The following is a 15,474-nucleotide window of genomic DNA, read 5'->3' as shown; positions in this document are numbered from 1 at the left end:
CACGTTGTATGCCTCGCTCTATTACCACACAAGGCCGATTTCATCATGGCCTATAGACTTCTAGGAGAGGCCAATACGTTGCATTGCAAGGGGGGCGGTAACTCCTGCCCGCTTCCTGGCTTTGCACTTGTACTTGTCTCTACAAGCACCGAGTAGTGAGGTAGGATTGGGACCACTTCTCACCACGGGCGATTCGCCCAGCCTACTTCTTCAACCGGCGTCAGTGGTCAGAATGGGATCCATACTGCATCCACATTCATGGTAGGCCTATCGGCGGAATCGTCGGATTCTGCCACGCTGGGCAGCCTGTTGCCCGCTCACTGCTCACCGTCCTCACAGTCACCCTGGTCCATACACACGCCTCGCCTCCGCCCGGGTTTCGCGATATGCTACTCGTACACTACCCTACGCACCCGCTGGCCATGCTCAGAACTGCGATAGAACCCGCCGGCGATGGCGCAGAGTGGATACTTCGCCCGCTGCATTGGGAAAGACAAGGGCACAGGGCACGTCTTATCCCAGCTTTCCACCATGGGTGACCAGGGCCCACGGCCATCTCCATACTCCTCCGGCTCCTCTCCACCACCTTGTGCCAGATTCCAGCATAACAATTGTGCCCGCCGTCTCGTCATTACTACCCATGGGCCCCATGCTCTCCTGATTGTCTCTGATATGCCTCTGGCCACCGCAGTTCCACTTCTCTCAGATCCAGCCTCGATGGCATTCATATGAGGCGTCCTGGTCCCTATCCCTCCCTCCCGTTCTTCCATCCATACCGTTACAATATCGACGACAGATTGGCTTGCGTCCTCCTGAACAGGGCTTATCTATCACCCATCAACCAAGCATCAGTATCAGATATACCGTCAGCACGCTCTCGGCCGGTCCTCCTTTCTGCCTCCATATCGCATATGCACAATGGGTCTACGAGTAAAACTGCGGAGGACTTTTACGTCCAAGAAGAATAGTGCGGGAAGCGAGACAGGGCCCAATGGTGAACCATATTACACAGACCGGAAGGACATTCAATACTATAAGCCCCACGAGATCCCAAAATCCAAGTATCGGGGGAAGGTCGATCCCGAACATCAGGCCTCTCTGCAAGCCTTCTCTCTCGCAGACGCCTTCTCAACAGCCCGGAGGCGAACCTCACTCGCCCTCTCCGGCACGTTTTCCCCAGGGGGTACCAAGTCACAGAGTGCCGCGGCCAGTAGAGTGCACAGTAGAGCTGCTAGTCGGCGACCGTCGGTGCAGGAACTCCCCGGCTCAACGCTGAGAAACGAGAGTGGTGTGGACTCGGAAGGGAGTAGTAGTTCTTCGAACAGTACGAGCAGGCAGAAGAGCACTGCTGCAAGTGTGGCATTCGATGCGGATACTGCGAGCAGTATGTCTCTCCTAGATCGTCTCGGTCGTCCGTCATATTTGTCACCTTTACTGACCTTTCACCAGCATCTCTGTCGGACCAAGCCACAGCAGTCCCCTCTGCACCCGGCGAACCCAACAATAAACTCGCCCAGCACGACAGTGGTATTCACATGCCTGAATTGGCAGCTCTGTCCAAGCAAACCACTGGTCACGACACTCCATTTACGGCCGAGGAGCTCGAACAAGCTATGACGAGAGCGACACTGAAGCCGAGAGATTTCGGCAACGGAGGGATTGGAGTCGCTTTATGAGAAAACCTTGGGACCATCTGGCAATGAGATGGACCAAATGATGATTTACGACGAGACTTGGACTTCATCCGACATTGGGAGGACACGAGACGAAAGTGACAATCTTCATGGATACAAACTCGAATGTACAATTACTGCTTGACCCCGGATCCCTCGTGGTTCCCCAACGAATGTGGGAAATCGCAATGAATGGCGACAATTGTTGGTTAAGGGCAACTGGCATCTAAGGACTTCTGGGCATGCGGCAACACACTGCTCTCCTCGCACGATTAGGGACATACACATGGCTATGGCATTTCTTGGTGTTTCGGTTGATAACTTCTGCATGGCACGGCGGGATGGGTTTCTCATTTAACACTTCTTTATTTCCTCAGGGTCTACTATTTTACTTGGAAACAACAAATTCCACGGAGAAAACTGGGTATAGACTGGGTCAGGCATGGACATTCTGGGGCTGGAGGTGTGATCCTCTGATCGTCCCCAAGGCTGGCTGGCTGGCTATGAAAGAGAGCGATCGGATCGGGCGGAAAGTCTGGATGCACCCTTCAGTTGCAGTGCAGGGAATCTCTGGAAGTCATCTTGGGTAACAGTAGCAGTGGCTCCCGCCCTGAATCACACCATTGGGCCTCACATCCGAATCAGTGGCCACTTTATTGTTCACTTCAGCACTCCTTTCTCTTTGTGATCATTTACTATTCAATGGTGACTCGAGATGACCCCCGACTACTAGTGGCACGTGAGCCGGTCAGATTTGTTCGATGAATGGCTGGCCGTGTGGATAAATGTTGGATAAATGCCGGCACTCCAAATGCCACAGGTCGATCTCTTTCTCATGCCACCAATCTCGTGACCTTTCCTAGTAAGTCCTCCGTGAAAGTCCCTCTCCAGGTCGGCAAAACTGTTCACCAGATGTGTTGGAGTGACGGATTCCGAGTTAAATGTCTCTCTCAATCTGGACACCGGGACCGCCTCTCTTCATCCATCCATGCTGAATCCGTGAGATGCGGCACCCGGAGACCCGCAGCATCCTGGGTGCGTAGCCTTGTGACGTATAAGGCCATCCTGACGCCTGTGCGCCCTCCTGCAGTGAAGATCCGAAGGGAACAATCGGGGGGATCGCACCCCCTGCTTCTGGCAAAGACGCACGGGCTTTCCAGACCGGTGATACGGGCAGTGGTCGGTAAGTCGGCATCTCGTTGGTGTCTACTGGGTTAATCCGCAAGCAACGGGCCAGCAGTCCGCGAGGAGTTTCCTGAGGGTGATGGTGTTGTAGCCAAAGCTGTCTGGATCTAGTGGTGATGGAGGCTTGGTGGACAGCGAGAGGCCACGTCGAGTCTGCGTGAAGCTCAGGCAAAGCACCAGGTACAAATGTACTGCAGCCTTTCCAAAACCCTGCTCGCAGCGACGCAGCTTAGAGCATCATCCTCCAGAGGGATGTCGTTTTCTTTCTGGCGTCAGCGGTTAGGCTGATCGACGTCCACATTGAAGTAGGATTCAGGACGGCACATCGACCAAAGTCGTGGTGTTTTCGTCTCTATCCGTCTTGTGCACACGGGATTGAAGTTGAGAACCAAGTCGCTCATTCTGCGGTTTCGCTGTGGCCCTTCTTCTCAGTCATCCGTATGTGTAACAGCCATGTCCAGCACTTCTAGCCTCCCTCTCCCTTTCATTTCCGCGGCAATAAACTCCCCTAGGGCTTTGAACGCGCCGGGCTCCACGAATCCAACGACTTCCCACTCCTCACCCAGCACCTCTTGGCTCTCTACCTGCTCAACGAAGGAAAGAATGCGATCCTTGATAGTGCCTTTGCCTTGCTCGGCCCCAGCGTCTTCGCCGACATCTGTGCTTGTGCTGGCGGCCTTTGATTTCGCGGCCTGCTTTGCGATGTTGGTGGGACAAGTGACCCGCAATCTCATACGCGCACGCATGACGGGAATGGGTTGCCAGGTGATCAAGGCACGGATCGCTTCAAGAGCCTGCTGCTTGACGGATTTATTGGTCACGACGCCAGTCCACGTTGGCATGTCGCTTTTCTTGCCCTTTGAGTTGCCTCCAGACGCAGACTCATTGTCGTCGTCGGTCATCGGCGTCGCTTGCCCGCTCGTCTCGCTCGACCCCTTCGGGGCGGCAGCGCCCTTCTTGATGCCTTCACCCAAGTTTAGCTTGCCGAGTTTATGACCCAAGGAGTCCTGCGAAGGAACATGACCACCCTGTTTGGAGAGAACGTCCAGCCCTTTCTTGATCATGCCGGTGGTGTAGACTCTCTTTGTCTGTGGGTCGACGAGTCTCTGGGCGACTTCTTCCACAATCTCCCTCTCCATCCTATCCAGTAGTTCCTTGCGCTCGTTGGCGTTCACTTGGATCTCGCCCTTTTTCAGGATTTCTTCAATGATGGCGTCTTTCCATGACTTCTCATCGTCCCCCTCATCCGTTGTAGATTTTCCCTTGCCCTTCTTTCCCCCTCTTCCACCGCCTTTCCCTCCCGATTCTTGCTTTTCATTTTGTGAGGGCATCGGCCATGCCTTGACGAGTTCAGCATTGGGGGCAGTCTCGCCTTTTGAAGCGTTGAGGAAGATGGTTGGCACTTGCAGGACGTTGTCGAGGTCGGTCTCGGTTCCTGATCGGTACTCGAGCAGTTTGTTCTTGTAGCACGCCAGCTCGAAGCGTTTCTTGCCCTTCTTGTATCGCACCAGCGACACATTGGTCAGTTTGATCTGGTTGGCGGGCTGTTGGATCGGCATGGCAGCGGTAGCAAGTCTGTCTGATTTCCGTCACAGCCAGTGTATGAGAGGAAGAGACACATCAAAAGGAAAAGTGACTGGCGTTGAGTCACAAGCGAACTCTCGCTGGTTGGTGGGCTGTAACACGCGGAGCCGTCCACAATTTTTTTTGGAGAACGCGATCTTTCTCCATCTCTGGCGTTGTCATGATTCAATAACTATTCGATTCTGCCAACCAGCTCTCTTTGCTATCCTACCTCCGGAGTAAATATGCTGGCATCGAGAAGCCATGCAGGAAATGTCACGAAGAAGAGACTACGATATATTTGCCCAGAATGTCAGACGAACGCTCTCCTTTCAACCTTCTTCAGACACAACCAAAGGAAGAGACTCCAAGCCTCTAAGCCTACCCGTCTGCAATTCAGACAGCATGGAAAGCGATTCAGCACATTGAGCTCTTCTCTGGCATCATTGGAGACTTCTCAGGCTCCAGCTCCCGTAGACACCTTTCGAGACATCACATTGGGCCCCTCTGCCACCCCACGATCCTCTTCCTCATCGTCCACGAATCCTGCCGTCACTTCTGATTCAGTAATCCGCAACCACCTAAGAGCATGGAGTGCCGAGAACAACAAGAAAAAGAGGAAAGAAGCGGATGCAAACAGCGACTCTCCAAAACTCAAAAGGCTGTCTGTATTGCCCAACTCTCTCTTCATCGAAGAAGCGAGCCTCGCCGATAATACATTGGGCGAGGATGAAGAATTGGGCGCAGGCGACCTTCCCGAGGTATGGGAAGATGTTGTAGAAGGCGGCAACGTCCCTCATCTCGACCCGGGCGACCTGATATGGTGGCAGCCCGGCAAATACACGGCTGGCGCTGGCCGCTTTGCGCGCTCACAGCTAGCCATCTTCCTGGGCACCCTGGGTTGGCAGCGTCAGTATCTACTATCCGACGGTCGCTGGGTCGTTGAGAAATCAGTGCAGCAGCCCAGCCCCCGGTTCAAACAATTTGCTTCCCAGCAAGAAATCGACCAGATCCGCAAGCATATGCCAGTCAAGCCACTTGAGATGCAGGCCACAGACTTTGAAGTCAAGATGGGCTACAGCTTTGCGGGCGATACTCCCTCTGTTGACTCCGAGACTCTAATAACCCGTCTTGCGCAGTTTATTGATGAGATGTCCACTTGGCGGCGAGAGAACCTTGCTCTTCTCGACTCGCTCTACGATCGCATCGCCGACGAAGAAAGGTACATCTCTCTCTCGTACGAGCAGGTCGTGAGCAAATTGCTGGCTGTCAAATACTCCGAAGTACCTCCTGCCGCACTCTTCACTATCTACCGGACACTGCGAAGGAAGCATGTCGCTCAGATTACTGTCCTGAAGAAGACCCACTATCCTTCCGCAACGGTAGCCATCATGCCTAAAAGATTGGCCAGGCGCTTTGATCAAGTCTGTACATGGGCTCGTGAATATCAAGAGGCTGCCGCCTCTGCCGCTATGGGGAAGGATGTGACAGGTGCTCTGGCGCGCAATCCCCTCTCCTCCTTCGTTGCAAAGGCAAGGAGGTTGATCCTAAAGAGCCGCACTCTGCGGTCCCCTACCACAATTGGCAGTCTTGGTCCCAGCTCCCTACAAGCTACAGACCTTGAAAACGGCAAGATTCCGGTCAAAGAGAATGATGAAGCATTCACGGAAGAAGACAAGATGTTTCTTGAATTCCTTTGGGACTGCTATGTTCGTTATCCTCCCCCGGATAACAATCGAAACCTTGCCATCGCTTCTTTGATTCTCCGGGCTATCGGTGCATACCCCAAGCTCCGTCTTGACCAAAACATGGGCTGTCTTTTGCTGCAAGAGTTAGGTACCCTGCCACCTTGGTTTCTTCGCTCCGACCACAATGTAACCCTCGAGATCCCAGGCGGCAGAGGCAGCCACGAGCTGACCCGCGTCTACGACGACGCGGACCGCTTCTGTCACAAAATAGGTCTCAGCAAGACACTCGATCATGGCTTGCTCGTTGACTCGATGGCGTCTCTGCGCCAGGATTTTGGGCATCTGCCGGTTTACTGCATTGACGCTGGGGAGACAAACATCAGAGAAGACGGCTTTTCTATTGAGCCGAGCAGTGAGATTCCCGGTGCATACTGGATCCATGGCCATGTATCGCACCCTACCGCATTCATTGACCCAGAGCACATCATAGCACAGCGAGCGCTGAAACTCACTGAGAGCGTCTTTCATAATACTTACGTTGCACGTATGGTCCCCGACAGCTTTACTCGAGCATTATCACTGCGGTCTGGTTCACCCGCCATTACCGTCAGCACCCTATTTACAGAGGCCGGAGACGTGAAAGACATCAAGATCAGGCCGACTACGCTTCGAAATGTGATCTACCTCTCCAATGCTGCGGTTGAATATGTCCTAGGGAAACCCGAATACGAAGCCGCTACTCTCTCGCTGGGGCCACAAGCTGGGTTACCTCCCAAGTCTTTGCAACAAGCGGCCCCTGCAGACATCGAAAAGGCTCGTACCCACCTTTCTGATCTTCAAAGACTGGAGAAGCTTCTTCTCGCTCGAGAGGAAAGTCGTCGGAGAAGTGTGGCCGTGGCGCCCGATTGGGAGGTACAGGGGAGCCTTTCGACTCAAAGTTATGTCCACATAACAGGCAGCCGATTTGACGAAGACAGCCTGTTCCGGAGCCAGCAATACCAGGGCGATCCTGCAATCAGAATCACCGTGTCCCGGTACATGCGACTGAATCGCGTGAAAGAGATGCCGCAGTACGTTACCTTGACCGCATTATGCGGGGACCTGGTTGCAGAGTCGGCCGGCAAGTGGTTCCAGGACCGCAAGCTACCTGCATGCTTCTTTGGATCCTCGTATGCTGCAGATTTCCCACCTGCCAAACTCAACAAACTGGCCCGCGGCGAACATGCAGAGTATCCGTTAGGCAAGCTCTCGTCCTCACCTATCCCACATGTCCACAAAAGCCATCAAGTCCATTTGTGGTTCAGCAACCCCCTTCGGCGTTATCCAGACTTGATGGCCCACTGGCAGGTCGATGCCTATCTCCGTGCCGAAGCGAGCGGAGCCATTCAGCCGGGCGATCCGGGGGACGAGCTGCAGCTGCCCATCTCCAAGGAAATGGTCGACAAATTCATCCTAGAACACTCGCCCAAAATGTATGAGTGGGCACGCGAGATATCGCGCAACGAGAGGAAGCATTGGATCACGCAAGCGTTGTTCCGGGCGTTCCACTTCAGGGAGGCAGACCTCCCAGAGGTATGGGATGTGAATGTGACCTCGGTCAATTCCACGCGGACTCGCCCTGATGACAGCGGGCTCAGGGGCGTCCTGCTCCCTTTCAACGTCTACGCCGTGATCCTGGCGTCGAACGAGGGCTGGGAGAAGGGGGTGAAGTACCGTTCCTTTCTGCCCGTGAAGCTGGAACTGGTCGACTTGGTCCGGAAAACGGTAGTGGTCCGTGCCGTTGGTCCTCCCAGCGAGACCTATACTCAATCCGGCCCCATCCACATCACCCCCAATGCTCGTTCCAGGACGTCGGATGACGCCGAGGCCTCGGACGCTGCATCCTCTGAATGAAGAGGCATGCATTTCCGAAAGACGCCGAATCCACCTGACGAACCAAGCTCTGCAAAGAAAGCAGGCATACGGGGAGGGGTTGTGGCTTGAAAGGAAAGGAGGCGATACTGTAATCGTCACGCTGCAGAGGATGGAGCTGGGTGCGCGACATAGTCCGCTCCGAAGATCAGCCTTGTGTAGTTCGTAGCGTGTATCCTTGTAGAGGACGAAGCGCCTCACTCGGAGAGATATACACACACGGACGGCGGTGGACTAAAAAGAGTGTGTCAAAAACACTTAACAGACCTATGTATATGTATAATTTCGAAACGAGGCGCCCGAGATGAACTGTTTCTGTGGCCCTCTGTTCTCGTCTCAGGCTACGTCCTCCATCTCGAGTACTTATATTTCGGCCTGCCGTAAAAAGAATGTGAGAAAACCATGGATGGCATCTCAAAGAACCCTGGCCTTGCGATATCATAATGAATTGGATTCTGGCTTGGCCTCTCTGTTGTCGCTGCGAAGTTGGCTGGTACATGCATGATTTAATATACCGCGGATAGGTTCTTCTCGAGAGCGGCCGCCTACTTGATCCATACGCACATGCGTACACACATATATATGCAGATCAATCATGTTCCTCTCTCTCTCCTCTCTCCTCAACCATCTCATTTCTCACTCGCTGGCCACCCGCTCGCAACTCTCAACACTTACCCGAGGGCGGCGCCGTACTACCAGATCTTCTTGGGGTCTACGGGGATCTTCTTGCTGCTTCCTTGCTCCAGCTCGTCAATCTCGGGGAGGTTGTCGACGTCCAAATGCTCGTACACTGTTCCGCTTTCTCTCAACGCATCCGTCACGACTTGCATGTACCCCAGGACCTTCTCCTCTGTCAGTCTCCGTCCCACGATCTGGACCGCAATCGGGAGGCCCGCCATCTTCGCGCTGTCATAGTACCTGTACGCGCCCTTCTCGATTCCATTCGCCGGTCGAAACCCCTTGGGCAGAGCATCCTTTTCCTTGTCCACCTTGGCAACAGGGAGGATACCAGCGGTGTAATCCAAAAGATTCCACAAGAATGTGTACCCACAGCTGCTCACGGCCTCCTTCATACACCCATGCGGCAGGGCCGGGGTAGCGTTGCCGGGACACAGAATAAAATCAAACTGTTGCGCGGGCTGGTTGAGCCAGTCGAACCACGTCGCCCTGAAAGCTTCGCGTTTGGCAACCCAACGCCACTGCTCGAACGCGCTCAGGGGATGGAAATAGCGGAGGATGGACGCCCACACCGAGTCACGCCGGATATAGCGCGTGAAGAGGTACCACAGGTATTTGAGAGGTCGAGGCAGGGCCATGTAGAAATTGATCTGCGCCGCGCCTGGGTCGTTGGTTTCACCTGTACGGAAGAAGGATCGGAAAGTCCTCCCACCGTCGGCACAGAGCAGCACGCTGGCGATCTGTAAGCCTTGGGCAGGTGTGGCAGCCGGGGGATACGAAGAGACGGGGATTTCAACCACTTGGTGACCAGCGGAGCGAAGCGCCGAGGCCGTGATATCCAGACCGCGAGAAATCGCCGGAGCGGGAGCGCAAACGCCGTCTGTGGACATCAGGCCGATACGTAGCGGTTTCTTTTCTAGCGCTTCATCGTAGAGCTCCTGTCGCCATGGAACAGGATGGACCGTGTAGTCCACTTCCCAGGGCTTCATGCCGATGAATGCCCGCGTGAAGTAGGTCAAGTCATCCAAGGTCCTGGCCATCGGGGAAAACACACTGGGAATGCCTTCTTGGCCTGGCATGGAGGTATTCATCCCGACTTTCGGCCATCGGCCAGTCGAGCAGCGCAGAGAATTGATCCCCGACCAAGCTGCAGGGGCGCGCACAGAGCCGGCGACGTCGGAACCGATGCCAATTCTCGATCCGTTTAATGCCAACAGAGCGCCTTCGCCGCCTGTACTCCCTCCAGGTGAGTACCTTGGGTTGTGCGGGTTCTTGCACACACCCCACAGATCATTGGTGCTCTCAAAGCTCAACAGCGTTATGGGCAGCGCAGTCTTGGCGTGAGGGATCGCTCCAGCTCTTTTGAGAAGCTTCACCATGACCCCATCCTCGCTGTAGGGTTTGAAGACGTTGCGCGAGTAGCCCACGCTGACGTCGAAGCCGCCCACGGCGATCGAGTCCTTGAGGGACACGGGAACGCCGGCGAGCGGACCCTTGAGATTCACGTCCTGCTCGTTCCTCGCCCACGACTCGGCCTCTGGCAAGAGGATCTCTGTGACGCAGTTGGTCCGCTGGTGCGCGACGGTTGTGGTCTTCCCGTAGGTGCGGAGGATGTCGATCGGCGAGAGGGTGCCATCGTGGACGTCGCGAACAAGCTGCGCGATTGGGGCGTTGAGAATGGAGCGCTGTTGGGAGGTGAGGGGGCCTCTGTAGGGATCGGGGAGAGAGTCGAAACGAGCGTCGCGATGGCGCTGCTTGATTACGCTGCAAAGAGGTCAGTATCCGAGAGTTTGCGGATAGCAACCAGATAGACGTTTCGGAACACCGTGGAAGAAGTTGAGATGGCTAACTGACCAGGCCCGGCGGTGCTCAAAGTAATCAAATGGCGGATACATCGCGACGGTTTACATGGTTACACGGGAGAGGGGGAAAAACAGTGCTGCGACGGGAATATGTAGGACGGCGGTTGGATGGCGAGGACGAGGTTAGGAGTTGAGCGGCTTTGCGTATGGAGATGAGGTCCAACGATGTTGCGATGGCTGCTCTCCATGTGCCGAGCTCTGATTGGCTCGGTCGCATGAACCTTCCTGATCGGGCCTGAAGCCCTCTTGAATCCATTGCATGCATCTCATAGGGAGACATGACCAGATGGAGGCATGGAGACATAGAATGCTATTGCAATATCCTAGACCAGTACCTACATACATAGCTAAACTCGCGGAATACATACGCTACATACCCATCAACGCTGCCCGTGTTCACATCATAACTCTTTCTTGACGTTAGCCTCTGTGTCTGCTATTGCCAGCATCTGTGTCTGCTTGGCTGATATATGGATCGCTCAACGACGACCAGGAGATGAAGAACCAACAAATACAGTGTCCTGATATCCATCTCCGAAGGGGGGCCCGTGGAACGGGCCCGGTCAGGCTGGGTCACTGTCCAAGCGATGTCTACCGCTTGCCCCTCTGCCCCGACCCTGAATCTTTTGGATTTATACGGCCTGCGTGGAGCACAGCGAGCGCACCATCGAGGTATTCATCACCATGCCGGGGTCGTGATGAACCGCCGCTTCTTGCTTAAGGTGAGCAAAGCCAGCGTGCTCACCGCCGCGCGGGGTGGACTCGAGATGGCGGGTTTGGTCCATGGGCAGACCCAGTGGCGACTCAAAGAACGCTTGTCGAGAATGGTCAGGGGTCATCGTATCATAAGGAGTGAATTGAGCTTGCCACCAATCATCGTACATGGGCGGATGGTACATCATGGGAGGATGCACCCAGTGATGGGCCGCCTGGAACTCGTGGAAGTGCTCAAGTGGAGCCGAACCAAATCCCACACTGGACATTGCTCGTTGATCAGGCGCTGCGAACGAGGTCGAAACAGCTAGTGGAGGACATTTGTCCTGAAAGCTCTGCGACTCAGGTCGGTTCTGGGCATTGCTGGCAGATGGATCATGGAAGGCTGCCATGGCTTGAGCGTAGTGATGCTCTGTACCGGGATGCCAACTTGCACGTCTTTGCTCCAAGTTGCACGGAGCTATGTCCTTAAACTCGAACATTTGTCGTTTGTTGGCACCCAACTTCCCCTCGAGACTTGGTCTTCTGCGACGCTTCAGGCCGGCGACATTCCTCCTTACCTTGGCCGACAGATCAGTCAGAGGTGCGGCCGGAGGTGTAACTTCTCCAGTGGGTGTTGTCGGGCAAGTCACAGTCGGCCCAATGGTCAGACCCGTCGCGCTGGTGGGAGGGTGTTCAAGCTCTCGGATTCTTTCGACAACCAGATCGAGGGACTTCTTGGCCAGTTCCGCAACTCCGGAGGCCTGTCCAGCTTTCGCCAGATCTTTGAAGATTCCTAGGGTTCGCTCTACCCGCTTTGATCCTATGCTCACACCCACCTCCTGGCGGATGGTAGCAATGCCCAACATAACAGCGGCGCAAAAGACACCAAAACACCGCGGCCAGGATGAAGCGGTCTCGGTCGGGTCGAGGCTATGGATCGAGTCGAACATCTCAGTAACCATTCGAGAACACTTCAACAACTCCCTATATTTAGCTCTTTTGGCTGAGGTGTGCTGATTGCGCATCGACCGCAACATCTGGCAATGCAGCACCATCAGCATCAGTTGGACGTCAATGTGGTGTTGGGTAATTGCAATGGATAGCGAAGTGTCAGAAGCGCCGTTTTGAGGAATGGGCGGCAGCTTCGACTGCAGTTGGTACAGTCGACTCAGGTCCGCTTCTAACATGCTCTCCCTCTCCTGGGAAGACATCATTTGCGGGTCATTCTTGCCACGGTTGAAGCGATCCAATACTTCAATCATGTACTGTGAGAAGTCATAGACGTTCTCCTGTAGGTCCTGTTCTTCTTGCCGCGAGGCGGTTGGGATTGGCCGGGGAATGCCATGAAAAGGGGCAATAAAAGGACAGCGACCCAAGAGAAAGCTCAGCTGAACATCGAGGTCGACGAGCAGCCAGCAGAGATAGCGCCCAGGTTGTGAATCCTTATCAGCCTCAGGTGTGGCAAGGCTCATATCTATGTCCACTTCCAAAGATTAGCTCAATATGCCCGTCGAAGACCGAAGACTTGCCAACACTTACAACCGAGAATTTCTGCATCACGGACGAGGCCCGGAAAAGCAGCCCAGGCCTGCGTTGCTTTTCCAGCAGAGAGTAAATCTCGCACAGACCTATACTTCTTATAGAGTGGCAGAAGACGAGGCGGCAACTCGACGTCGGGGTCGTCTTCTGGTCGGCTGGTGAGGGCCCGGTCCGTCGCCGGTTCAAGGTCAATGGCGTGACCTTCCAACTTGAAGACCTGGACAGGACGAATCGAGTCCAAGATCTCCCGGAATCGCCCGTTTGTAGGCAGAAGAGACTTGAACTGTACGGGGAGTTAGCCTTCTGACATCGGGAGACTCGAGGGCTCCAAGTACCTCATCTATGCTTCTGGACAACGAAAGAGTCCCACAGAAGTTCTGTTGCGGAGTTGCGAGCCCACGGGCTCCTTCGACCGCACCCAACTTGTCGGACCCTTGTTTGGCGCCACGGCAGCTGCCGAACGCCTCTCCATGGCTATGTTCCGAGTCATGGACTTGCCTAGGCTAATCTTTTCATCAGCAGTGTTCATATGTTCATGTGTTGCCGTCCGGTACTGACTTGATTCCTTGGGAAGGAAGTAAGGTAGAAGCATTCAGGCTTGTCACGCTTCTTTTGACACGTTGTACAGGGCATGCCTCCAGAGCACTGCAGCATAGATTAGCGGCAAGTCTGTCACACTTCGAGGGACTTCATCGTACTCTGGACTTGCTGTCACGGCAAGGCTTGCAGGAGTTGGCCCGCCGTTTGCTGAATACCGATGGCTGAGGGAGGCCAAGGGCCTGTACAAACACAGTTGGAGTGTTAGGAATGCCGGTCAACATCATGATTTATGCCACCAACGCCTTTTCATTGATCAGTCAAGCGGCCGTGAGAGAGTGTATGATGCTGCTGCCTTTGGTGTATCTGGCAGGCAGCACGGTTTTGCAAGCACACTGCGTGGTCTCTGAATATCAAAGGGTCCGATCACAGTGACCCGCAAGAGGTGGGCACTTTTCCCTGTGTTAATGTTTAAATATCGAGACGTTTGAAGGATATATCATGGCACTGGCGACAACACCGCCAACAGATGGTATCCGAACGTCGAGGTGATAATCAGAGAATCCGATCTTTGGCAACATCACAGGGTCCAGGAACAGAGGTATAATATGGAAATCAGGGACGTCGAGAGGGGACTGTAGATCCCACTTCGAACATCTTTGCAATAAACGCAAATGCAAAATGCTGAAGGAGGGTGGAATGGTGGAGAGGGCCAACCGGGGTTGGATACTACAGTTCGGAGTTCCCAGAATGTTTGCTCCAGACTTGTGTACCAATCAGTAGCAGCCTCCAAGTGCAGTAACTCCAGGGGTGGATGGGAGCAAGCACTTGTGAGGAGTCGAGAGAGGGACGACATGGGACTTGATCGTGTTGGAGGGTGTGTTAGGTTAGCCATTTCCCAATAGCGTGCAGCCGTCCACTATGCCAAATCGAAACCACTGCATGTATCAATTCCACATGCAGCTATAGTCCTCTCAGGGGTGCAGGCCTAGCGAGATGCGAGTTGACGAAAGGCAAAAAAAGCTTGCGTTGGGAAGACTTAGCGAGGGCCCAGAGACGGGGTGGCAGTCGTCCTCTTCGCCAACGCTGCTAGGCTGAGAGTCTGTCCATTTCCTGCATCTGTCCGGCCCAATGCTGCTCGCCAGGGGCGGCGAACAAGAAAAGCGAGCAGTGATTGGCCTCAGGCCCTCGGAAAGATGGTCCGGACACTGCTGGCCAGGACAGTAGTGCGCATGATGAGAAGAATTTGGAAGCGAAAAAGGCAAGATCCCTGTATCTCGTGGGATTGCTCGCCTACAAGTCTCGCGGCCTTTTTCTCCGAGCCTCGAGCACGCACCATGCGACGATTGCTCCTAGTCTTTTTTCACACCCTCCAAGGTGGCGGGACAGAACAACAGCATTTGACATGACGAAGATGGGCCGCCCCAAAAGAGGGTTGAGATATTCCGAGGACATGGTGGACAAACTCTGACAAACGCCTTCGGACGGCAACACAAGGATGAGAGCATAGATTCGGGCCGCGAATGGCTCCCCTGCACTTACCAGACTGGGGGATGTAGTGGTGGTGGATGAGAACCACAGTGGTCGCCTAGAGTAGACACGCAAAGACAGCGGTTGGGGGCCCCGATAGACGAGAGATGAGAAACCCAGATCTTGTCTCGCTGGAGCGAGAGGAGAGGTGGACTCTGGATCGATCCTTTCGAGTCGACGGGCCAGGATTTTGGTGGTAGCTAATGGCCGTGGTCGCCGAATAGCTCAAATATGTCGACTGATTGGTTCAAGGAGAGTTTGCACTCACCATCGGCCAGCTCCGCTCCTGTGCATAAGGGCCCCCTTCAAAGCTGAGGAGGAGAAATACATGGGAGGGAGGCCCTAAGTTGCCGTTTGCCGGCGGCTCGTGTGGCTTGCATAGGCTATACTAACCATGAAGATTTCGCTATCCTGGAGAAAGCGACAAGATGAACCGATCAGCAGGCCAGCTTAGCTCGATCGAGCTGTGGCAATGTCTCCAAAGTCCTCCGAGCCGTGCCGTATGCCCAGCAACTCCGTGCTTGGTGCTTGGGCCATTGTACCAGTAGGGAAGAGTCTATCTCAAAAGGTGTCTCAAATCCTTGATTTTGCTTTCGAGCCGCGACCCGCAAC

The 15,474-nt window shown here is 54.5% G+C and overlaps 5 protein-coding genes across 5 annotated transcripts; 2 read left to right on the top strand and 3 right to left on the bottom strand.

Annotated features, from left to right (window-relative positions):
• Positions 1 to 541: 541 nt before the first annotated feature.
• On the top strand, positions 542 to 2,329 carry PV07_02477 (uncharacterized protein). Its single transcript, XM_016389089.1, has 2 exons — positions 542 to 1,384; positions 1,450 to 2,329. The coding sequence occupies exons 1-2, from the start codon at positions 919 to 921 to the stop codon at positions 1,674 to 1,676; spliced, it is 693 nt and encodes a 230-aa protein (XP_016250991.1). The 5' UTR covers positions 542 to 918; the 3' UTR covers positions 1,677 to 2,329.
• Positions 2,105 to 4,532, bottom strand: PV07_02476 (uncharacterized protein). Its single transcript, XM_016389088.1, has one exon. The coding sequence runs from the start codon at positions 4,415 to 4,417 to the stop codon at positions 3,287 to 3,289; it is 1,131 nt and encodes a 376-aa protein (XP_016250990.1). The 5' UTR covers positions 4,418 to 4,532; the 3' UTR covers positions 2,105 to 3,286.
• Positions 4,533 to 4,605: 73 nt separating this feature from the next.
• Positions 4,606 to 8,561, top strand: PV07_02475 (uncharacterized protein). Its single transcript, XM_016389087.1, has one exon. The coding sequence runs from the start codon at positions 4,667 to 4,669 to the stop codon at positions 8,000 to 8,002; it is 3,336 nt and encodes a 1,111-aa protein (XP_016250989.1). The 5' UTR covers positions 4,606 to 4,666; the 3' UTR covers positions 8,003 to 8,561.
• On the bottom strand, positions 8,277 to 10,685 carry PV07_02474 (uncharacterized protein). Its single transcript, XM_016389086.1, has 2 exons — positions 10,553 to 10,685; positions 8,277 to 10,462 (listed from the first exon to the last, which is right to left on the bottom strand). The coding sequence occupies exons 1-2, from the start codon at positions 10,591 to 10,593 to the stop codon at positions 8,713 to 8,715; spliced, it is 1,791 nt and encodes a 596-aa protein (XP_016250988.1). The 5' UTR covers positions 10,594 to 10,685; the 3' UTR covers positions 8,277 to 8,712.
• Positions 10,686 to 10,853: 168 nt separating this feature from the next.
• On the bottom strand, positions 10,854 to 14,136 carry PV07_02473 (uncharacterized protein). Its single transcript, XM_016389085.1, has 5 exons — positions 13,494 to 14,136; positions 13,354 to 13,440; positions 13,131 to 13,298; positions 12,796 to 13,078; positions 10,854 to 12,739 (listed from the first exon to the last, which is right to left on the bottom strand). The coding sequence occupies exons 1-5, from the start codon at positions 13,617 to 13,619 to the stop codon at positions 11,193 to 11,195; spliced, it is 2,211 nt and encodes a 736-aa protein (XP_016250987.1). The 5' UTR covers positions 13,620 to 14,136; the 3' UTR covers positions 10,854 to 11,192.
• Between the last annotated feature and the right edge of the window lie 1,338 nt (positions 14,137 to 15,474).

This window comes from Cladophialophora immunda, assembly GCF_000835495.1.
Source record: "Cladophialophora immunda strain CBS 83496 unplaced genomic scaffold supercont1.2, whole genome shotgun sequence".
NCBI lineage: Eukaryota > Fungi > Ascomycota > Eurotiomycetes > Chaetothyriales > Herpotrichiellaceae > Cladophialophora > Cladophialophora immunda.
Note: the sequence above shows the minus strand (reverse complement) of the source record. Positions and strands in the feature narration are given on the sequence as shown.